The sequence below is a fragment of the Echiichthys vipera genome (assembly GCF_963691815.1).
Source record: "Echiichthys vipera genome assembly, chromosome: 1".
NCBI classification, from domain to species: Eukaryota; Metazoa; Chordata; class Actinopteri; order Perciformes; family Trachinidae; genus Echiichthys; species Echiichthys vipera.
Genome location: NC_139826.1, coordinates 22,779,964 through 22,805,153, shown reverse-complemented (window position 1 = coordinate 22,805,153; position 25,190 = coordinate 22,779,964). Strand labels below are relative to the sequence as shown.

The window sequence follows — 25,190 nt, the reverse complement described above, 5'->3', positions numbered from 1 at the left end:
ACAGTAGAGTAGAGCTTGTCCCTTTTTCATTTCTAACAAAATTAGAGATTTACATCTCAAGTTATTACATAACATGTACCCTGCTAATGCATACATAACTAAATTTTCTGACATTGATGACAGCTTATAATTCTGTAAAAAAGATAAAATATCATCCATTTACAAATGTCCATTTTGTACCACCTTTGGAAAGATTTGGAAAATGTTCTTTTTGCTAAAACTACAGTGAGGTATCACTTTGATGATAAAATTATTATTTTGTCCCCTTCTCTCACAATAATAAATGTAACATAATTAATCTCTTCATATTACTAGATAAATCACATATACATAAAGTAAAAATTTCCAAGGCAACCCCTTCATTCCCATTATTTTTAATTGAATTAAAAACATATTTTGAGTCTCTGTCATATGTTTAATCCAACAAAAAATGCCAGCTAAATCAGCTATTGAATGTATTCAAATTACATTCAGTGAACTTCTGCCATCATATCTTGCCCTAATGTTTGTTCTTATATCATTTTGATGTGTGCTTGTGCCATGTTGTCTTGTCATGTCTCTTTTTGTTCCTTTTTCAATTGTTCATACTGTTTGATGATAAATAAAGTTTAAAAAAAAAAAGAAGTATCACACCTGGAGGGCAGCAATGCGCCTTTGCAGCATGTCGTCTGCCGCACATTTCACCACCAGAAGAAGAAATACTCCCGGCAGTCTGATTGGTGCAGACAGCCCGAGCACTTCCGCCGTCTTTGGGGCTAGTGCTACACTTTCCCCTTGTTGTGTGAAGCAGAGCTTCAGTATCTGAATCCTGCTCAAGACCAACGACTAACTCATCAGAGCTGAAGTTGGTAGCGACAGTCCCAGCTCTGCTGTGGAGACCCAGCGGCTGGAGGCTGTGTGTGAGAGAGGTAGGCTGCAACACAAACACACTGAGAGTGCAGTCTTTGTCCCGGCTAACACAGGCTAGCTGCTGTTATGCTGCGGTAATCGACCTGTGACAACTCTTGCAAACGATAGTGTGAATTAAAAATAAAAAAATGTGTTAAAGTCTTAAAAATCCCTCTACGATTGAACCCTGTCGCAGACTGTAACAGTTAAAGAGCGGGTGCGTGGGGAATCATAAATGTGAGCTAGTTAGCATTAGCTACCTGGCTGTTGTAAAGGACCACGGGGCTAAACAACATCGTAGCTGCGCACCTCTAACATCTGTGCTCACTGGTTGCTGTGGTAACTGTTCAGGTTTCAACAGAAAGCTTTGATTAATAGTTATGTTTTCATTCAATTATCTTGTAATGTTAAAACAATGTTATCTAAAAACTAAAACAGCATCCAAGTGGCTCGATATGTGTTTTCGGTGCCGATATTTAGGCAGCATGGCGGTCGATCAGTTGCCAGATCGGTTCTGCGCGTGCACTAATGTATCCTTCCTGAATGGCACCGCGCATGCGTGAAATTTCGACGGCGGTCACACCTAAGATGCTTATAAGAACTTGTTGTTTTACGTCTGTTGGCATCATAGACTGACTCCAAAATTGCGCACTTCCACCCACAAACGTACTTTTTAGGGTGGAAGTGTTCACATCAGAAGACACACTCACAAACGGCCAAACCGTTGCGTGTGGATCGATGGACACTCAACGCTCTCAATCGTTGCCACTCTGTCTACGTAGCGTGACTTAATGTAAACTGGAAAATGGCGGAACAATAGCACAACCGAGTGGCAACAACTAGATTCACTGATTAACTAGATTAAGTAACAAATGTTAAAGAGGATTACAAGGATTCTTGGCTGTCAGAGAGTTGATGGATAAGCTTTTGGAAAAATAAGCAGAAGAAGAAAAACACTTAATGGGGAACCGAGTGAACTGATCGTGTCAGTACAGAGGACACACAGTGCACGAATGTCAGTACACTCACTGCAGTGCGCGATTTGGGACACAGCAATAGACTGTTTAAAAACTTGATGTAGCCTCTCCGTCGAGGTCCGTTCAACTTGATCCAATCGTACACGCCTATGGGTGTAGCTATCTTGTCAGACTTTGACTCTGCCTCATTTCCTCTTTCCAAAAAGGGGTATGTATGTGAAGTTGGGGGGAGGGAGATATGTCCATCTGGCTGACGTTTACCTCCGAGGAGAAGTGAGGACCAGCGGCTAGCTGTCACTCAAGACGCAGCGCCCCTAATTATTCATAAATAAAACTAGCCGGGTACAAAAAAAATTCCACCCCTCTGTGGTGTCATGGAGATATGACCTAGACAGACTAGAATGTTTTCTTTTGTACCAGGCCTTAAAATCGTAATGCGTAAGAATTGAGATACGTTGTTTCTAGCGGTCTCTTTGGCGGTAAGATGTAATTGCAGTCAAGCCTGTTTCTTTCAGAGCCTCCATCTTGTCACATTCAGGGTCACTGTGTTGACTTTTTTTTTTTTTTTAGCTTTTTTGTAAACTTTATTGAAACACATTCACCTCTGTAATTCTGGTCCATCCCCTATATTCAACTAGGAAGTCGCTGTGGTGGGGGCTTGGTATTACAACCATGTTGCTGGACTAAAATGTAAACACCAAATTTGACATGTAATTATTTCACATGTTGGTTTAGAGAGTGTAAGAAGCTGTATGTATCCTGTTTTGTGTATGTCTCACACATACATGCTCATAGATGTGGTGCACATACCACCACATATACTCATATCTTAAATCTCATCAGACTGCATCCAGAAGATGTTTAAACTTGTTTTTTAAAAGTCTTAATAACGTTCTGAATTAAAAACAGAGGGTTTTTTTCAGTACTAAATTAGGTGGTATCAGATAGGAGCATTACGCTGTCTACTCGTCAATACCGAGTCCAGCATTTTCGGCAGTATCTGAGGCATTTCTGATACTTGTATAAGCTTAAGAGCAACTCTAAAGCAAATAATGATAACATGTCATTTCATAATGTTTTTGTATCTTATTTGGGCAGAGATTAGATGGCTACACCATAAATTTTAAGCATTTTGCAAGTAATACTGTCACCATCTTTGTCCCGATAATAGTCCTTAATTATTCCTGATCTAGTACGAATAAGTAGTATTAGTAAGTATTTAATTAATAACAAAAGAAATACAAAAACTTTCATAATGATTTTTTTTTATATTGAATTGCCTGAAAACATGGTTTCACAGTCATTTGGTGGTGGGCAGGTTGTGTAAATATGAAATGTTAGTGTCTAGCTGGTGGACATGGAGCATTTAGCAGCTAAAGAGCAAGATATTTGCCTCAGGAGTTGGTGGCAAAGAAATGGATGGAAGAAGACTGGATATTGGGCTGAGATTGCTAGGTGGACAGAAACTCTCCTTTAGTTAAATGGAAATGTTGCTCTGTGTCTGTTGGGCTGTAACTGTTTGTGTCACTGTGTATTAACCACAACAACTTCATAAGATGATCATGTCAGTGTTGGGCTTAGAGCATGTTGCCTTGCCCCCAAGTGGTTAAAAAATAAATTATTTCAGATTAAAGGTCTACTGATATCTATTTATTTTTCCATCTATAATGAACATGAGTAGTACACAGTCGTGTAAGAGGTGGTGCTTGTGGTCATGAACTCACAGAGAACTTAACCCCAAACAGTGCGGTCCAGTTGTTTTGTGTCTTTCCGCTCATTTTTAAAAATAGCTCATTGTTCAAATTCAACTCTCATCAACCTCGCTAGCAGCAGTAGGCAGCTGGTTTCAGATTAATTCAGTGACAATTACTATTATACTATTACACAGTGGAGAATTTAGCAAGCTCATGTTCATCCAAGGTGGATGCTATGTTCTATCATGTTTGACTGAACCGTTTTATAAAGTAATATCTTACTTGTAAAGTAAGTAAAGTGTATTTGAACTATTCCTTTAAAGAACAAGTATTTACACCATTCAGAGGGAACATCTGCTGCTCAAGAGGAAAAATGCAGCACCAAAGTGGAAAAGTAAAATATTCACATTGGGCCTGACATTTGGTAGCAGCAGATTTTTTTTATGCCCAATCAGGACATGGACTCTTCAGGCTGTATTTCAATTCACGGTGAAGAATATAGAAACCCAGGGGGAGAAATCAGATTTATAGCTTGTAAAATGCGGCACAGGGCTGAACCGTAAATTGAAATATGAGCTAGTCCAATATCTAAATCACAGATGTTGCAATAGTTGCTTTGTTTGGTACAGGTCCTCGCAAAAAACACACATTGATCATTTTAATATATTTTTAGGAAAAAATGAGAATAATGATGCAAAAATGACTATTCCTTCCAATAACCTAACCAAAAAATAAACTTTAAAAACCCCTCTGCTTTTCCTGTTCATTTATGCGTAAAGATGAATAATGATCATGGCGCAGCCTCTAGCGCACGGGGTAGATATGCCCCAGATAGGCTCAGACTAGGCCACTGACCAATCTGACTTGTGGCCCTTTGCTGCGCGTCATCACCTCTCAACGTCAGCTGCTTTAATAATGAAAAAATCATAAAATCTGTGTATTACTACTTTTTTATTCAAGAGTTTGTAAAATACCGTAGTTAGCCCAACTTTTTCACACAGGTTGATGCCGCTGAGTTAATTTTGTGATATAAATAAGTTGCTTGTAAAAAATACATTTGATCATTTCTTAACAGTATTCATACCTAAAAAGTATTTTAAAAATATACTACAAGAGGTATTGTTCAGGTTGGCTAATTATTGTGTTTTTCTGTTGCAGGTCCACGATGTCTGAACTTTTCATGGAGTGTGTGGAGGAGGAGCTGGAGCCGTGGCAGAAACAAGCTCCCGAAGTTCACATGATAGATGACGAGGATGATGATGAACCCATCTTCGTCGGAGTGCTCTGTATGTCATAGCACCTTTAAAATATATTAATGTGAAGCATCTAAACAGCTAATTATGTTCACATTTAAGCTGCACAACAACAAATACTTGCATAATCATAACATGAATATGTGTACAGAATCACCGTCATCATCATGGCAATCAGGGGCAATTGTGACAAGATTATCCTTCACAATAATGGTGCTCACGTGTCCATGATATTCTTTTTTGTGAATTTTACGATGTATTCAACCCCCTCCTCGATGTTTCCCCTATTCCCATCCTGCAGCAGTGCTCCGCAGTGACTCCATGAGCGAGTCTGTGTTTAGTTCACGTCTGTAATAACGGGGCCGTTGAGGGTCTGCCATCTAAACTTAAAATTGAACGGTTGAAATTAAGATAACATTGTTGGTAGCCTACCGGCTCAGTAGTGAAAGACCCACTAAGTGCTGACTGATGGAGTCTGTGTTTTCAGGTGAGATAGAGGGAGAAGGTTCTGTTAAAAGAGATCGGTGATGCTGTTCTCCCAGAAGTTTGCTGGATGTGATGTACTCTAGTGTGATGCTGGTGTGTTTACTGGGGACTGAGCAGAGCACCCACTGCACCGGACTCCGTTAGCCAGCCGTTAAATGAGTAAAAGGTACTACTTCATCCACAGTGTAGGAAAGCATATTGCTATCACAGGATGAGTGGCACTGTAGCCTGTAAGCATGGTGGAATTAACAAGCTAGCTTACAAGCCTCTTAGTAAACGTGTTGATATTCACCGTGCTTTCATGCAACACCCTTTAAGTAGCAATAGTTGAGGGGTGTGTTCGCCAACTGTGGTCTGATGTAAATCAGTCAATTATTCGTTTCAATAATCTATAGATGATTTGACTATCAGAAGAGTTGTTTGTGGCAGCCCCAGTGCAGTGCCCATTTGGGATGTGGCCGTTCAGAACGAGCTGTTTGCTTGGCCACTGGTATTGCAGCTAGCAGCGTCCCAGAGAACCCTCGCAGGGTGGCCTCTGGCTCACCGGGTAGGTCGTGTGCCCCATATATGCTCAATCTTAGGCACCAAGTTCGAATCTGACCTGTGGCCCTGTGCTTCGTGTCATCCCCTCTCTCCCTCTTTCCTGTCCCTCTTTAGCTTTAATAAAAGCCCTAAAATATAAAATGAATTCTTTGAGATATGCTAAGGACATGCACACACTCACAGATTCCCTGCTTTATAGTTGCATATATGAAGGACAAAATACCCTGTTAAAGTGCTTATTTCGGCTCTTTTGTATGTTCTTACAGCTAATAACCGGAAGGATGCTAAGTCAGACCCTCCACCTCCTCAGAAGGACGTTGTAGAAAAACTAGAAATAAAGCGTCCTGCTCCTCAGCCTGCCATTGCATCCTCACCAATAATGCTGCCGTTGACAATGTCTAGAAATGCAGTGCATACTGCAGCACCCAATCTGACAACAGTGGGCCCGCAGCCTGTTATCATCAATAACCAGGTATTGTTAGTAGTATAATGTTTTTTTGCAAACAATATGCAAAAGGTACACACACCTGTTTAGAGGGGATTTGTTTCTTTCGTTTCAGGGCTTTATTGTCACTTCTCCACAATTGGCAAACAGCCGTGACTTTATTGCCTCTCTGGGGAGCCAGTACCCTCCTGGGACTTCATTTACAATCGTACCAGGTAAACCCGATTATAATATACCTCTGAGGAGTGACTCAGTCATTTTGTTACGCAAACGTCATCAAAGGCATTTGTACTTTAATCTGGAGTTTGTATGTTCTGTCTTTCAGCTGGTCAGCAGCAGCTCTTTCAGCAGGTCACTGCAGCCACGGTAATACCTGGCGCTGTCCACAGGCCGCAGGTGCAACAAATCAGCAACAACGTTGTTACGTTGTCTAATGTGCAGAGTCCTGCTGTGTATTCAACACAGTCACACCAGCTGCAACTCAACCGGTCCAACTCACAACCTATTCAGACCTTTGCTGTGCCTATAAATCCGAATAACAATAACAGAGGTCATTTTCATATTTGATGTAGTACTTTCACCTTACTTTACCATGTTTGCAGATCAAGTAGTAAATTAATTGTTAATGTGTTTTCTTTGGTTTTATACAGATCAAAGCTTAGTCAAACGAGGGTTACCACAACAGCAAATAGACAGTGTAGCAAAAAGAGTCAAGCTGGATTTGGGTAAGTTTCTATTATGAGAGTATTATGAACGGTATAGGGTTTTTTTTTTTTGTAATCTTTGTACTGTAAGCAAACCCTTAACATGATCTCTCATGTTTTAAGAGCTTGTCAATTTTAACATCTAACTGTTTTTCTTTAGGGCCGATAAAATTAATACAATCCCTGGAAAATGGGATGTTAAAGAAAAAGTGCACAAAGTGTCAAGAAGAGTTCTTTTCACAGGAGGCCCTGAACTTTCATATGGTGGTGAGCACAAATCTTGTATACTATAGTATTTTATTTATATTTAAGTATCCAACAAAAAGAAGGTCTTAATGGCATATCATACAGTTTGATTGAGGACTGCAGATGAAGATTAATACACTGATGTTGGAAAGCCAAATTATTATTTTCATAAATGTTGTCAGGGCCGTCTTTTTCCTAATGGTATATTTTATAACCGGTCTTCGGTATCAGTGCATTTATTATTTGCTTGGTTGCTTCTTTTCCTTATATGCATTTTTTACCACATACAAGCATCCAGATATCGGTTATTTTTGACGTTTTCTGAAGTAAATCAGACATTAATATGAAGATGGCTTTTTCATGTGAAACATCTCTTTATTTCAGAGCTGCTGTGCGGTGGAAAGTACAGCATCAGCCCAGAACTCAGTTGCGAACAAGCGTATCATGCTGGTCTCAGAGTTCTACTACGGCTGTTTTAAGGGAGACGGGAACAAGAAAGGTGCGCAGAAGCCCAACACCACTTTCAAGTGCCAGAGCTGTTTAAAAGTTCTTAAGAACAATATCAGGTATGATCATATGTTTGCTTGATCTCAGTAAAATAACAGGGTAATAATCCATGTCTTTCCATTAGGGAATTTAGTTATTTTTCTTGACTGATGGCGACCCTCATTAACTGATCATTAACCAACAAACAGGCGACTGAGTCCCAGTTCACCCATCCGGGAGGCACGAACATAGTTTCCGCATTGTGTGTCTGCAGACAGCTGCGGACCTGTACCGATCGCACAGCCAGGATTTATGCGGTCATTTATTGTCGTGGACAGATGCAGCCACTTTACCAGTGATGGAACAGCTTGCGTGGTCTTCTGCGGACGTGTAAAGCATGCCTAAGCTGGGCTCCACCTGTGAGGTGGTCAGCTGTATGTCTGCCTGGTTTACACTGTATCTAGGACAGGCAATTTAACATGTAAGTCCTCGGATATAGTGGCATGTGCTGTTGTGAGTGCCATCCAGCAGTCGGTCTTCTAAATAATATTGTCTTTAACGGGCCTGATATAAGACAGAATTGTCAGCTTGTTACACTACTCTTGCGCTGTTGATATCTTTACTCTAACCAATTAACATTGGGGAGGGGGTATTTGATTTACCCTAACCAATCACAAGAGACTTCAGGTCTGAGCTGTCTAACTTCTGGTGTAGCTCTTTGCTATCCTGAATAGGGATAAAATAATTAAATCATGTGGTTTTCCAAATGTTATCAGACCGGATCGATCAAATTCTGATGGTGAAACAAGTCATTTCCAGGAGGTTGTAACACTAAAAACTATATATTCACCGTTTTACAGTTGCAACTGCAGCGACCATGGACTGTATGGAAGCGATATAAAACGCCCAAACCACATACTGTAGTAAATATTCTTTCAAAATGCAGACTAGGACTTGAAGGACTTGCTAAGAAGGTTTCTGTCCAGTGCCACTAAAGACAGTGTTGACATGTTCCTTGGCCCTCAGTACAGTTTTCTGCTCAGATGGACGACAGTATCAGACCGTTTTCCTCGTGGACCTAAAAATGAAAAATTACTGCTGGTTTAGGTAGCGTAATAACTGCTCCATTGATTAAGTAACTTTGCTTCAGAACATTGCAAAAAAAGCTTCTGTAAGCTGCTTTTAATGGGGAAACACATTTGTACTGCAACCGCACTCTCACGGTCGAGGTCACAGTTCATCCACATAAAGATTTCTATTAGGGGAGCTGAGGCGGCAGAATGTGCAGGCTGAAAAATGGCTGTGCCTCATTAGGGCAGCGGTGGCAGGTAGCCGTGGAGCACTACATCATTAGGCAAAAGCAAAATCTTTGCTTAATTGCTGATATTATAACAGCCATTAGACAGGCTTAGAAAGTGAGGTGCAGGGAGGATACTTCATTTATCTTTAAAAACCCTGGGGACCTGGACTAAAACCACTGCATACACACAGACATGAATAGAATGTTTTTACCCCGGATACTTGATATTGGCTTTGTTTTTTAATGCTTCTATTTTCTCTTTTAAAAATGCAAACATTTCTCAATTCACTGCAGATCTCCTGCATTTTTAGATTATGAGCCCTGAGTTGTGGCGTTATTTTATTTGGTATTGTCTTGTGATTTTAGAACTGCAACTAATGTTTTTTTTTCACTCTACGGTCAGCACGGTGTAGTCAAGATTCATACCGCAGGGCAAATTCCCCCTGAAGATCAAAGAGTCCATCTTCATAAAGAAAAAGAAAATCATCAGTTCCTCATATTTCAGTTAAAGCCAGAAAATATTGTTGACATTTAAACATTAGAAATGATTAAAACAAGAAATTAATTTAATTGCGTTTCCGAGGGGTTCTTGAAATCCTTGAAAGTTTGTGAATTTAAGGTGGAAAATCAGGAAAGTTTTTGAAAATAGACATTTCCAAGTAGTAACTGTCTTTATAAAGCAAAAAGCCACTTGAGGTCGTGATTTACAGTGATTTTAGACAACTATAGCTGTTCTAAAATCACTGTAAACCACAGCCTCACAGGGCTTACTGCGCCATTATAAAACGCTCCTTCCTTTGCTTCTCAAAGGCCTTAAAAATCCATCAAAGTTTGTAAATTTAAGGGAAGAAATTCAAGGGCTTGAAAGTGTTTGTAAACATACATCGGTCATTGAAAGTGCTTGAATGTATATATTTATGACGATTGACTGGAGTTATTAGTTTCACCTCAATTTGAATTATTCCAGTTGATAAAACCAGTTTGTCTAATGTACAGGATCCCGATACCACAAAATTCAAATAGAAAATCTCTACTGTGGGTTGATCATTAGTGTGTTCCTTCGTATTAAAGAGTTGAGTGACATTTCTTTCTGTGTGTGTTTGTAGGTTCATGAACCACATGAAGCATCACCTGGAGCTGGAAAAGCAGAACAGCGAGAGTTGGGAAAGCCACACAACTTGTCAGCATTGCTACCGACAGTACATGACTCCATTCCAGCTGCAGTGCCACATCGAGAGCGCTCACAGCCAGATCGAATCCTCAAGTATAACACAATTGTTTATACAGCTCAATTTGACATGAATCGAACACTGAGGGGCCATTTGTAATTTTCTTTTCTTTCCTTTTTAAGCTAATTGCAAGATATGTGAGCTGGCGTTTGAGTCGGAGCAGGTTCTCCTGGAACACATGAAAGACAACCACAAGCCCGGGGAAATGCCTTACGTCTGCCAGGTCCATCAGTTAATACTGATCCGTGTTCTGGTTTTGTGTTGGAAAACATTTACTCAGACTGATTTTACTCTTTTACTGATTCCACAGGTCTGCAATTACAGGTCGTCTTTCTTCTCAGATGTGGAGACGCATTTCCGAAGTGTCCATGAAAACACAAAAGACCTGCTCTGTCCCTTCTGTCTCAAAGTTCTCAGAAGTAGTCATATATACATGCAACACTACATGAAACATCAGGTAAGAAGCTACATTTCATCTGTAAAGCTAGTAGGCCTGTAATAAACCAAAGAAAATCTCGGTCGACTGAAATGTTACCTCCTCTTCAACTAATCGATTGGTCGATGGGGGGAGCAACTCGCATGATGAACTAAATCGTCACAGTGACCTCTACATGGTAGTTGTGTGTCCATCAAAGTGTTTTGTACTCGGGGTAGTGTTTTTAAAAAATTAATATTCTTTTCAATGGGAGCGCCATTTACACTCCGCTACAACCACGAGCAGTGACGACACACTGAGCTTCTATTTTACGCTGAGCGTAGCCCAAAGGTTGAAAAATGCTCAACATAAAACACTGAGCTCGTCACTGTTTTTAACCAGCCGTCCAATCACAGTGGACGTGGGGCGGGACAAGTATCACCACCACAAAGACCAGTCTTCACATCCTACCATGTACAAGTGCTAAACAACAGAGGAGAAATTACCGTAGTTATCTGCACATTTATCCTCCCTCCCTTCGTCCAGAGCCAGTAGTCTACCTCGTGCCAACATTTTTATTCCAGCATCACAGCATGGCAGCGGGATACTTCTGATATCGTGGGATCGAGGCATCTCGGCTGAAAAAAAAATGTTGCGCCTCCAAAACGCTCAGGTGGTCTCTGCTGGCTGTTTTCAGAAGAGCAAGGCATTTTCAGCTGGGATAAAATGCTTTACTGGACAGGCAGCCTGATGAAAGTAATAACAGAAACCAATGAAAATTTGGCCAGACAAGAGCATATCGACTAACCAATTATAAGACGTCAGCCCTGAAAGTTAGCTGAGCATTTCTTAGACTGTCATTTGAAATCTCATAAAGATTTAGAGTCATGGCCGACGCAGAGCAATGTGTTGTTTTTAAGTTTACTGTAAAAAGTATCTTTGTGAGAGTGTGAACTCGCTTTTAGTTTGTTCTATTAGCTGCAGCTCCAATGTTGGATTGATTTGGTTGTCTGCCTTGCACCTTGCTGTAATTCATAAAAGGCTGACAGGCTGTTTCTCTGTTTGGAACCAAACTAAATGAATTGCCGTTCTATTAATAGCAAGGAAACTACTTTCTTTCGTACTCGTTATATTGTTTCAGGGAATCCAAATGAAACATCCCCACAATTAGCCTCTGGTGGTGCCACTTATTAATCAGGTTTTTTTGTGTTTTTACACTATGGTGTTTTTTCTATTTCAGAAAAAAGGGATCCATCGCTGTGGAAAATGCAGACTGAATTTCCTCACGTATAGGGAGAAAGTGGAGCACAAAACTCACGTCCACAAGACTTTCAGAAAGCCTAGAGCCCTGGAAGGCCTTCCTCCGGGAACAAAGGTCCGACCCAGTCGTAATGACATCATTACTTATTTATTTTAGACCTTTTGAACTGTTCTTCGATTAATACAAATGTAATTCAGCGTCAATGCACACGGTGTTCTCTGCTCTTCTCAGGTGACCATCCGAGCCTCCCTCACAGGAAAGACACCCTCGTGGTCGTCCTCCCCCGATCGATCTGGCATTATTGTAAATCCAGAGAGTTTCAACCAGCAAGCCAAATATCAAGCCAATGTGTCCAAGTCGAAGTCAAACGTCTGTGGAGCAGGAAAAGGCAAGACGACTCAGAGCAAGAAGCAAGATGTGCGGACTAACAGGCACAACCTGGAGCTCAAGAATCTCAGGTTGTTAACTGAGCTTTTTTTTTACACAGCAGTCAGAGACACTGCAGCGATTTAACATTCGAGTTTTATTATTAAAGAACAGAAGTCTTTGCTAAACTGACCGACAGAGTATTTAATATTAGAGGGTTTTAGTTCTTTTGGGTTCTTAATAGGGCTGGAACTAAAGGTTATTTTCATTGTCAGGCCACCTGTCCGTTGTTTGGCCTCTAAAATCTCAGAAAATGGTGAAAAATGTAAATGAGTGTTTTCCCAAAAAAAATTAAAGGGGGGGAGAGAAAGAAATGAGCTTACCAGACTTCTAAAGCTCGACCCTATGTGGAGATTTAATGCTTTTATACATATAAAAAATCTATCATCTTAAGCATCTCCCTGAATTATTCAAGTCTCCCATCCAACCTAGACCGCTAATGAACTCAAGATTGTTACAGTTAAACATCCTCAAATAAAAATAATAATAATTTTCAATGTTTGCTTATCTCTGTGTTTTGTGCTCCAAATTTCAGAGCCGATGAAGGGCGGTACACGTGCATCGAGTGCAACTCCCACGTTGACCACTTCTTTTCTCATTTCCCGGTGATTTCAAATTGTGGTGCGTGCAAATATCGGACAAGTTGCAAAGTCTCCATTGGGAATCATATGATAAGGTGAGTAAAAAATGTGACTTTATTTTAGGCTCGTAGGCGCATTTACCGGACAAACCTCCTGACAAATCTTTCTTTGGCCTTCGTTAGATTTCATAGTACCATAACCAAAAACAGATTTTTGAAGATGGATCATAAGAAATCTTCATCTGCATTAAAGTAAGTACACCTTATAAAGTCTACTCAACATTGAATACAGTGTGTTTTCGGTTTGAAACTGGACAAGACGTACAATTTTGTTTTCCCCAGATTTACCCTGGTGTGTCTCAACTGTGACCTCCTCGTGGACCAGTCATGCGGAGACCTGATGACCAAACATTTAACCGATAGACCACAACACAAATGCAGAGTCATTCAGGAGAAAGGTATGTTGTTTTTTGCCTGTACCACCTGACTCAGCGAATATTTAGTGGTACACGTTTCTTGAAAAAGTTGTCTCTTGTTTTCAACCCAGCAGATGCCAAAGCCAAAGATCAAGTGTGAGTAGAAACTACTACCCACATTACATTTCGTTACAGACTCTCTTTAATCGATCAAAAACAAAGAACATTTAATTAATTCTAAGTACAACTGAAATTAAAGTGCACGTTCTTTCTGCTACAAATCAATAAATTACATTTCCTATTCTCTCCTTGAAGAAAAAAAAATCCCAAAACTAAAGGGTTTTTTTGCCCCGTCTTTATATTAATAAACCAGTTGGAACAATTATACTCCCTTATCTGTGTCGATGAAGAACTTGTTTTTAATACAGCCAGCAGGGTTCGTACAGGTGCTTGAAATCCTTGAAAATGCTTGAATTTTAATGTTGTGTTTTTAAGGTTTGAAACATGCTATAATTTGGATAAAGTGCTTGAAAATGCTTGAAATTGTGTCTGTATTGCATTTTTTCACAACAAAGAGCTATAGATTGGAAATTTAATTTAATTTCTTATCCTTCTGGTATTTAGAAACACAATTTTAGTTGTTTGTAGCACAAAACCATTTCTTTTAATTGGATGAAAAGGGGTGAAAAAAAATCATTTTCAATATGTATTTGTAGATTTATGTAATTTGCCACAGCTATAAGGTGCTGGAAACGCTTGAAAATGGACCTTGAGAGTGCTTGAATTTGCTCTTGGAAAATGTGTACAAACCCTGAGCCAGTTAAATAGTTTAATTTAAAACCGTATTTTCATAAAGCAGTAATTTAAGGGCACTAGCAGTCGTCACACTAGCTCTCTGACTAACTCTTTAACAGCCAGACAGCTTAAACAGTTTCACTGAGTATAGATTACTTGTTGTTGCTGTTTTTATGTTGTTTTATTATTATTTATTTATTGTTAAAGGATGCATGTTAACCGGGATGCTTTTACAATGATGTCCTCTTCCTTTCATGTAGGCACTGTGTCTTAGCACCGCCAGCAAAAGTCTTGTACATCTTGACTTCGACACCTGCTCAAAAACCGAAGGAACCAGACTTGAAACCAGTTGAAAATGTCCCATCTGAAAGTGCTACACTCGCCGCTGTTGACCAACCAGATCCAGAGCCGTTGTTACCAGCAGGTGATCGGGAGAAGGGTTCCACAGAAACAAGTGTCAGTGAAGGTCCCTCTGAAAGAGGACAGTCCTCTGAAGGACACTTAAGGCAGCCGTCGCTGCCTGTTATATCGTCTTCCTGTGCATCTGACGGGGTTTCAGACCTCTGTGACAAATCAGTGTGAAACTCTGAGAGCCTGGATGTCTGAGAGAAGAGAAGCACGAGTCTGGGTCACAACAACCTAAATCAGAATGAACCTGTACGTCAGCTGAATAATGCACGACACACTAGAAGACTGCAGAGTTAAAGGGACAGTTCACCCTCAAAATACATTTACATTTCACAATACATTTCTTTACTCTTACCTGTAGTGCTACTTATGAATCTAGATTGTCCTTCGGTGAGTTGCACAGTCTTGGAGATACTAGGTAGAGATGTTTGCCTTCTCTCGGATATAATGGAACTTGTGGCGTTCAAAGTGTCAAAAAACATATTTGAATGTCTCTTTCCCGAAATTATGACCCTCTTACTCAAAATAATCCACAGACTTGTTGTGACTTATCCTGGAAATCCAGACGTCCAAAAGGCGATACGTCTGGGTATGCATCATTGGAGCTCATTCACCAGGTTTCTCTGTTATGGGCGGGCGTAACCGATGACGACAGTGATGTGCTGTCAAACTCAGCTAGATGCGTCACCTTGTTCATTGCTCCGATTGGTCATAGTCTGTTGAGCTCTGTCCAGTTGCTACACTGTCGCTCGTTGCCAGACTCTACGTCTGGATAGATGTGGGTCTGGATTTCCAGGCCACTTGTGAGCAGTTTCACGTAGGAACTATATTCTTTCTATCGAACTACCGCGTCACTGTGCGGTCGGTAGGTATGAAGTCCCTCATGGTTTGACAGTGCTAGCTTGTGGGGATTGGTTTATAGCTTAACGATACTGCTCCATCACCAAAACAATCTGGATTCATAAATGGGTAAGACAAAAATGGTATTTTTGATTATGGGATATTGGGGTGAACTGTCCCTTTTTTAAGAATAACTGCTTCATCAGTCATACCTCGACATCAAATCAAACATGATAATGTAATCATGGCTACTAATCCCCCCCAAGATTCGACAAGTCGATTTTAACAACCGGAAAAAAATATTTGCTCAAAGATTCCTTTTTTTTTTACTCTTATGTCAAACTACCATTGCCTGATAAGATGTAAAGAATCCTTTTATTTAAGAATAAAATGCATTCACCACAGTCATCTTTGTTGCCCTATTAACTATTTAGGTTTGTTTTTTTTAAATAGTCATTCTTTTAAACATCAGAAATGAAACGAATGATTGTGGCTCCTTTTGTATTTCTTATAAGTTTCATTATTGATGTTATTTATCCCGGGCTAGGCAGTTTGTTTTTGGTGTTAGGGAAAAAAGGAAATCTTTCATTGTATTATAATGCAAGTGTTCGAAGAAGTCTTGACCTTTGCACCTCTCCTCTGTTTTAGGGTTTTAAATGTAGCGCGTGACGGGAAATTTTTGCGAATCAGAGGTAATTTCGGAGAAAGTTCCCATTCCTCTCTTTCCAGAGAGGAAAGAGTTTTTTTGCTTTTCACTGACTGCAGCTTTGAGGAAACCCCATCTGCCATAAAGAGCAGAGTATTTGGCTCCTCTCTTGATCCCCGGTGTCAGTTCAGATGTATTTTGATCAACACACTTGACTGTTACGACGCACTCAGTGGCACAGAATATACCAATCACAGGTTTTTTTTTGTTTGGGTTTTTATGTCAATAATTGTTTTTACCTTCCCTTAATCCGGGGTTTGCTGTCCTTGTATAATGTTTAAAGATTTTTATTAGGTGTATTTCCTAAGCTTCTCCCATTATATTGAATTTGAGGTTGCTATACTGAGAACAAAAACATACATTATCACTGAAATGTTTACAGAAAATTCCTGGTTTGTGGAATATTGGTCCGTAATGAATGTGGTACATTTATATTACCAGCTAGTTTTGAACATCCCAGACTTAACACGTATCTCAACACCTAGGAAAGTTGTTTTATACTCTTAAGAAATATATAGTGTATGTATAGAAAAAGCTAGTGTAAAATTTAATTCCCTAAGAAAAAGTGTCAGATTTGTGAAACGTGTGTATAAAACAGAACGATTAAGCAGTGATAGGGTGTATTAGATGGGAAATAACCACAACTATTTGAGCCGAGTCATACTTTAACAGCTGAAAGCGCCCACTTGTAAAATAAATGTGAACGCATTACTGTTGGTGGAGGTACTCAGCACGACATTTCATCTCGATAAGGAACAACTTTACACCCCAGCTGCTGGTTAATGCAGTTGCCTCTTATTTTACATTTATGGTTATGAAAGAGGAATTCCCTGTAGCTATGGGAATATTTTATACAGTATGAACTGTTTACTTTGTGTGACCTAATATCTCAAAAGTTGTTTATTTTTATTTCATAGGTTTTGAAAAAAGGGTTTCCACCTGTATTCTCTGTAGAGCAAGTCTATAAATGCATAAATGTCTGTGATGGCACTGTAAATCTAACCCCACGTCTGGTTTCAGTACATTTCTCTAAAGATACCGTGGGTTCTCCTTAGAACACATTTTCCTCAGAAAACTATAAGATACTAGGTTTGGATTAGCGTTTTCCTGTTCTTGTAAATAAATCTTTCATACAAAAGGTGTGAGTCTTTGGGTGTTACTTTTCTGAATGTTGCTCTCGATACCAGCTACATTATTATATCCATGTATATATATTATTATCTGTAGGTCAACAATGAACTCCAGAGACGTTTGGATATTATCTTATTCCTAAACATGTCTGACCTGTAATCTCATGTTTAGTTTGCTATGGATTTCATTTCTGATATTTTTTCATTTTCAGTTTGATTTGATACCATTACCAAAGGTTATACAACATAATACTGTACTGGAACAGACCAATTAGGCATTTACAGTGCGCGCATGCAACATCCATATTCACACTTTGAACACCACAGCACCTTGTGTTGTTTGTAGGTTTGAGTGAATTTAGAGCAAATTTAATGTTTTATCATAAACACTGAACATAAAAAAAGCATTTCTGCTTACGAATGATAAATCTTTGAGCAGCAAGATTCACAGTGCGCTATTGTGCAAATAAGCATCCTTAAAGTTTATAGAGAATTAATTATGAGAAATGTATCGACCTTTTTAAGGCAACAGCCATGGTCCTTGTTAACTTCCTGTCAGCTGATGTCATTCACATTTAGTGCAACAGGAATTAAACTAGGACACATTTAGAAAACTGAAAAGGTCTGTACATAAGAATAATAGTTTAAAAGAAAACGCAATAAGTAAAAAAGGACACAAAATATGAAAACTGCAGGGGACTCAAATGTGCTATTATCGGGGAGGATAAGCTCAATATTTTGCACCAATAAAAGCATGAAATTTGGTGGATGTGTTGGGGAATATGTTTCAAACAAATCTGGATATTGGGCCACCTCAAAAGCGCCCCCTAGTGGCCGTGGCAGCCATTTGTTATGCGAATAAATAGATAAATAAAGAATAAAAACTGCCTTTTTAAAATTATACCAACTATATGTATTGTGTATTGTTGGAAAGCCTGATCGGCCGCCTTTACAAAGAGGTACAGCTTGTAAGGATCGTGCATTCATGGAATGAGCGGCCCAACGTGTGGGTAGCACACCCCCAAAAATGTGCATCCCTGTGGGGCTGATCAGCTCAAAAAATCACAAGAATACTTTAATTTTTGATAAAAGCACAAAATTTGGTTGATATGTTTTAAACTAATCTGAATATTAGGCCATCGCAAACTCACCCCCTAGTGGCCATAATCATTTTCTTCTTCGTTAAAAAATTAAAAAAATGTAAATACACAAATTAATCAAAATTACAGTTGGACACTTTCAGTTATTTTTCCTGCCCCACCACAATCCGGCGAGAGAATGTGAGAGCTAACCATATCTCTCATCAACTCAAGGGTAATACTATAAACTAATACTGGTTTACTGAAAGTAATGAATCTAGCAATGTAATCTGGCAAATTATTTTTTCTTTTTTTGGAGCAACAGAAGAATACAAGCCAAAGGGGAGGTCGTAGCCTGTGAATGGGAATATAGGGAACTAATGCAATGTTATAAACCGTTGCAGTTCTTCTCTATTAGACTGTAATAAAGCTTTTGTCACTTCAACATGTCTGTAAATTATATTGGTGGTGCTGAAAACATGAAACAGCAGCTGTAGGGTAGGCAAAGCCATCCATGCCAGTAACAAGAGGCCATTTTTCACACCCATCAGAAAAGAAATTAATTCACAGATTTCTCATTCAGAGTGAAAGATTCATTAAACATGTATTCGGCGATGAGTGTACCAAATTTGATGCTTTTATCGCAAAATTAACGATTGTTCAGCTGATCCGCCTCACTATAAACTAACCCATAGTGATTTAGGCTACAGTAAAACAGAAATATTGTATTCAAATTCAACTTAAACAGAGTTGTATTAATAATAAAGTATATACGTAAAAATAAATACACATATAATATTCACAAAAGTGATTTTGGCTTCATATTACAAAATAAAGGCCGCATCAACGCAGTCTGGAGATTTGATTTTCCCGGACATGACGTCACTGACAACGCTCATTTCTATTGGCTGAGCGCATGGAAACGCGGCGTTCCCAGGACAACGGAACGCCAAACAACCGAGGAAACTCAGCGACACCTCAGGTTAACAACGGCTAATTAACCGTTCGTGACCACCGTGCATCGGCATTAACTTCGGGTTAATCAGCTTCAAGACTAAATTGATTACGAATTAGAATAGTAATTAGACAGTTAAGGAGCGAAGTCAAGAAGTTGGGAAAAGCGTCACAAACATGGTGAGTTGACTGCGACGAACAGAGCAGCTAAGTCAGGCTACCACCCTGTTAACACGGTACTTACTACTGCTCACTGTTTACTCTTTCCAGAGTCGTAACTGGACGTACAGACAGCAGCAGAGGTTAATATCTCAGCGGCAGAACCAGGAGCAGCACAGGCAGCAGGAGGCCAGGCGTGTGGACCGGGAGAGGCAGCTGCAGGCCGGTCTGCGGGATGAGGACAGCCTCGAGAAGAGGCGACACCTGCGACAGGTGCAGGAGGAGCTAAGGGAGAGGCACATGGAGAGCGCTCTGCTGAAGGTATGGGGCTTTCTGTCGTGCAGGTGATGATAGAAAGTTCACAAGTTGCCACTCAATTATGTTTTCTTTTAATAAGTCTTGTCACCTCCAGCAGCTTCAGTGCCTACAGAAAGTCATCAGACCCTTTTGTTTTACAGCATGAAATGAATACATAAAAAAGCGGGATTTAACCTGCTGCCACAGGGGCCCTTTACTGGATCAGTTTGACACCTCTGCTTTAGCATAACCATTATAAACATTCTCAGGTATCACCTTCCAGATCACACACCAAGGTAATTGGCCTCCAAAAGTTCTCCGCGATAAAGTTGTGGATAGGCAAAAGTGAGGAGAAGGATATGAAAAGATTCAAAGACAGTGTGAGTGCGCCCTCACTCTCCCTCTGAGCACTGGTCAGAGTATTGTCCAGAAGTGGAGGCATATGGCACCACCCAGACCTGGCCTAGATCGGGCCGCCCCTCCAAACTGGAGGACCGAGCCAGGAAAAGATTGATCAGGGAAGCTACTAAGAGGCCCATGGTGACCTGGAAGGAGTTATAAGTCTTAATGGCAGAGGTTTGTAGATCTGTGCAAGTTCTACATGTATGGCAGGCCGGCAAGAAAGAAGCCTCTTATGAAAAGTCTCATTTACAGTATACAAAAAAACATATTGAAGATTCAGATGTGGCAAAAGGTTTTATGGTCAGATGAGAACAAAACTGAACTTTTTGGACAGCGCCTTGTTTGGTGGAAACCAAACATCCCTACAGTGAAGTGTGGTGGTGGAAGCATTATGTTGTGGGCTTGTTTCTCTTCAGCAAGAACTGGTTAAGGATTAAAGGGAAAATGGATGCTGCCAAGTTCACCCAAATTCTTAAGAAAACCCTTGTCCCTCTGTTAGACACTTGAAAATGGGCTGGTTGACCCAAAACACATCGCCATAAAAACAACACAGTGGCTAAAGGACAGGAAGGTAAATGTCCTAGAGTGGCCTAGTCAGAGCCCTGACCTGAATCCTACAGAACATCTGTGGATGGACATGAAGAGTGCAGTCCATCAACGCTCTCCACAGAATTTGACTGAAATTGAAGCTTTCTGCAGGAAGAATGTGGAAATATTCCCCAGTCTAGGTGCACAAAGCTGGTAGAGACATATCCAAACAGACTGATGGCTGTAATTAGAGCAAAATGTGCCTCCACAAAGTATTACATCTGGGGACTCATCACTTTCCCAACCCTGCTTTTCTAGTTTTTAATTTTTTATTCATTTTCAGAAATTTTGAAAAAAAACATTCACTTGAATGTTGTAAGGCAAAATGTGTAAATCACGCTTTTTTTTAATATATTATAATTTCAGGCTGTAAAACAAAGTGACTATTTCAAAAGAGTATCATGACTTTCTAAAGCTGTGTGTCCCAGACCCTCCATCCCAATGTCCTGTCTAAGAGCAGAAAAGACACACCTGTGACCATTATGCTGAAAACACATTTGTTATTCAACACTGCGTGATGAACATGTTAAAGGGGTCATACAAATTATTATTCAAGAGGAAATTAAATCTAATTGTAAAATAAACTTCTTTGCACTTATTGTAAGATTCAATTCATTTGAACATGTTTCATCATTGTATAGAACTTTTTGCATCGTTCACTGGGGACTATGAGTGCTTCTTTTATTGAGTAGAACTTTATTATAAGACGTAGGAATTATTAAGAAGCTGTTTTAATGAACAAAAGTCTAAATTCATTAATAGTTGGTTGCATGTCTATCTTATTGGTAATTGCCATTAAAACAGGTAAAACCAGAGCCCATTGATGGCGTGAGATCCACACTCTGAAAAGCATTGTTTTACACAGCATTCATCATCAGATCGTCACAATTAAACTTGACTTGCAGGCAGAGGAGGAGAGAATAAACCGAGAAAAGCAACTTGAACAAGAGGAGAGAATGGCTAAAGAGCTTGCCCGCATCAACTATGAGACGCAAAGAGAAGAGAAAATGAGGCAGCACATTAAAGAGAACAGGTACTTCATTACATTGACTTACTGTATAATCTGGGTCAATGTACAAATGCAACACTCTGCCTTGGTCTCTTCATTACTGATACAAATTTTTAAGTCTATTAAAAATACTTTTCAGCATGGAGCTCCGAGAGCTGGAGTCAAAGCTGAAGTCTGCCTATCTGAATAAGGAAAGAGCTGCACAGATTGCTGAGCACGAGGCTATGAGGTTTGAGACGATGGTGAGCACTGTCATTTATTTCAGTCGTTTAATAAAAACAAGTCTGAACCCCTGATGCTTTTCTTTGCATAGGCAATAGCCACCAGGCGGGCAGAGACCCAGTGAATATAGATACTGTAATGGACTATTTGTTATGTACCGTACATTATTAGCTTTATGCATCAGGGCCCATATTTAGTACTGAGAATCACACATGGTCAGTTTACAAGCATCCTTATTCCTCTATTAAGGAGCTATTAACTTCATGAAATTCTAAAGAATACAGAATATTTCCTACATACACATATATACTGTGTATGTATTTTCTCTGACATTAGCGTGAGGAGGCAGACTTGGCTCGCAAGATGAAGAGTGAACATGAGCGAGCAGCCGTTGAGAAGCAGAAGCTGGAGCAGAAACGCCACGAGGAGCTGGTGCAGTATCAGAGAGAGCTGGAGCTGCAGCTCCTGGAGAGGGAGCGCCAGAGGCAGGAGGCTTACGAGGAGTTCCTCAAAGAGAAGCTCATGGTTGATGAGATCGTCAGGAAGATTTACAAGGAGGATCAGATGTGAGTTTTTCACTGCTCACACTTTTTCACACTATTTTTCTTGCTACACAACAGCCAAGGGATAAGCTATTAGTGTTAGGTGGATTTAAATTGGGTATGCTTATTTTGACCTTTTGAATCCAAGAAAGAAGACGTTCAGTCAAATCATAGAATATCCTTGGAACTGCAGATTTACATTGCATTCAGTTAGAAATTTCAGGTGACTTACAAATTTAATCTTTGAATCTTTCCATGCAAGTTTATACTGTAAATTGTTTTAATTTGTGTCCTGCCAAAGGAGATTTATTGAACAAGTTGATTTCTTGAAGGGAGAGGCAGCTGAAACTGGAGAAGGTCAAAGCCACTCAGCAGCACATTGAGGAATTCAAGAAACAGCAGGACGAGTGGAGACGCATGGAGCAAGAAAAGACGGAGGCCGAAAACAAACGCATCATGGAGTTTGCGAGCCATCGGGAGCACATGGAGGAGAGCAGAATGGCTAAGATCAGAGAGAGAGAAGAAGCAAAGGATCATCTGCATAAAATAGTTGAGACAACTCTTTTTTCTTTTGTCTTTTCATTCAATGACTCATGTCTGTATTTGGACCAAAAATCACTCCTCTGTTCTCCTCTAGCTGTCTGAGAAGATCCAAGAGGAGAGGCAGCAGCGTGAAGAGATGGACCGAGTCCGTGAAGAACTTTGTTTAGAAGAAAAAGAGGAGGCTAACAGGCAGAGAAACATTGTAAGTATCAGACTCATTTTTGAAAACATCCACACAGGGGTGCAAGTAATGATTACAAGAAGTATTTATTGATTTATTTGTCAATCTTTTTTTTAATGAATCATTGAAATGACCATTATGAGACAAGAGACACACACAGTCTCATGTGTGCTCTGGGGTTTGAATTGATACGGACACCCAGATGATCTTAATGTTTTTATTTACCTTTCATCTAACAGGAAGAGATGGAGAAGAAAATCCGACAGAGGCTGATGATGCAGCAGACCTGCCAGCAGCAGATGGCTTTCAAAGAGATGCGGAGGCAGGCAGAGAAAGAGGAAGAGGAGGCCTTCAGGAAAATGATGATGGCTAAGTTTGCCGAGGACGATCGGTTGGAGCAGATGAACGCCCAGAAACGACGCATGAAGCAACTGGAGCACAAACGCGAGGTGGAGAAACTGATCGAGGACAGAAGACGGCGGCATGAGGCTGACATGGTACGAACCACGTTGCATAATTACATCAAGAATAAGGTGAAGCTGGTGTCAGAGGTCATGCTGCTGGTTCTGCTCTGTGCCAGGCAACAGGTTTTATTTAATGATATTTGGCGTAAGGGGAAGAGGGTCACATGTCTCACTAAAAAGATATCACATGAAACTTCCCCAGGTCATTATTTTCATTTAGACACAATACTTTTTTGTATTACAAGTTTTCTGAAATTTTATGTTGAAATATGCAAATGAGTCGTTATCTTATGAAATATGTGCTAATTTGCAAACATTTCAGAGAAATCTGAACATTGGATAAAGCCAGGTTCAAATTTTTTTGTTGTTTCATTTTGTTGACATATTAGAGTCAAAGGGTTTTTGGATTTTTTTACAGAGGGGATTTTTGATATCCATTTTTATCAACAGCCTTAAAAATATCTGGCATGTTTTTATGAATAAAAAAGTTTTTCATCAGGCTCTGAATGATATATGAACAAACACCTCCGTAAAACCATTTGACTTTGAAATCTACAGATGTGAATAGACAAAATGTAGTAAAATAAACAACTTAATTGTATTTTGGAAGTTTTCTTCCCATTAGCCTGAAAGACGACATGTGGAAAAAGCCCAAAATCTCAAAATGAACCAGCGCATAAAAAAGATGTTTCTGTCTTAAGGACAAAGCTGCATTAAAGAAAGTTTCCCAACATGAAAAGAGAACTTGCTTGAGTGAAGCTCAGAAATTCAGAGATTTATTTAAGGAACACAAACAAAAACACATAGTATATAATACACTGTGCAGCTGTAGATCATCTTTGATTATAAAGTCAGTTTTGAACGACCTGCTTTGAATAACATCGATCTCTCTCTTTAAGGAAATGGAGGCTAAAGAAAAGGCCATTGAGCAGGAGAGGGAGGCACTGCGTCGACAGATTATTGAAGAAGAGAGGCAGCGACTTCTTAAGAAGCATGCAACAAAACTCCTTGGATACCTACCAAAGGTACGATGCACTGTGTGAGTCATAAATAATGTTAGGTTCTTATCTTCTGTAGATCAAACACCTGTGTAACCACCAGTGTGTCTATTTTCAGGGCTTGCTCCGTGAAGATGACCTAGAGCACTTTGATGAAGACTTCAGAAAAAACTTTAAAACACGTCAGGCGGATATCTTCTCTGAGGATGGCTGGGAAGACGATGAGTAACGTTTTATCTGAAACTGCATACTATGCCACTAGATGGCAGTTTAAGGTAACAGTAAACTAAGTAGCATTTTTAGTGACTTCAGACTTTCTCATTGTTCATGACATCACTTGTTTTGCATACAGAAACAACACAATTATTCTGCGACTTGTTTTTATTAGGGCTGTGCTGCAGACAGGATATAATTAAATCATTACATAGAAGAGCTGAGGTTGTCTGGCGGCTACATGTGACAATAATTAGGAGACAAATCTCTATCTCTCTGAAAACAGAGTCTACTTTATATCTGAATCTCTC

At 39.8% G+C, this 25,190-nt stretch overlaps 1 protein-coding gene across 1 annotated transcript; it reads left to right on the top strand.

Annotated features, from left to right (window-relative positions):
• Positions 1–771: 771 nt before the first annotated feature.
• LOC310951788 (zinc finger protein 280C-like) lies at positions 772–24,895 on the top strand (the record flags this gene model as incomplete). Its single annotated transcript, XM_083920202.1, has 27 exons — positions 772–908; positions 4,718–4,845; positions 6,108–6,313; positions 6,402–6,501; positions 6,612–6,836; positions 6,937–7,011; positions 7,151–7,257; positions 7,621–7,802; positions 10,129–10,286; positions 10,374–10,474; positions 10,562–10,708; positions 11,907–12,041; positions 12,159–12,385; positions 12,889–13,029; positions 13,117–13,185; positions 13,276–13,391; positions 13,481–13,505; positions 14,405–14,720; positions 19,532–19,741; positions 21,613–21,740; positions 21,856–21,958; positions 22,275–22,504; positions 22,813–23,029; positions 23,118–23,225; positions 23,444–23,701; positions 24,568–24,693; positions 24,785–24,895. The coding sequence occupies exons 2-27, from the start codon at positions 4,725–4,727 to the stop codon at positions 24,893–24,895; spliced, it is 3,942 nt and encodes a 1,313-aa protein (XP_083776328.1). The 5' UTR covers positions 772–908; positions 4,718–4,724.
• Positions 24,896–25,190: the final 295 nt, after the last annotated feature.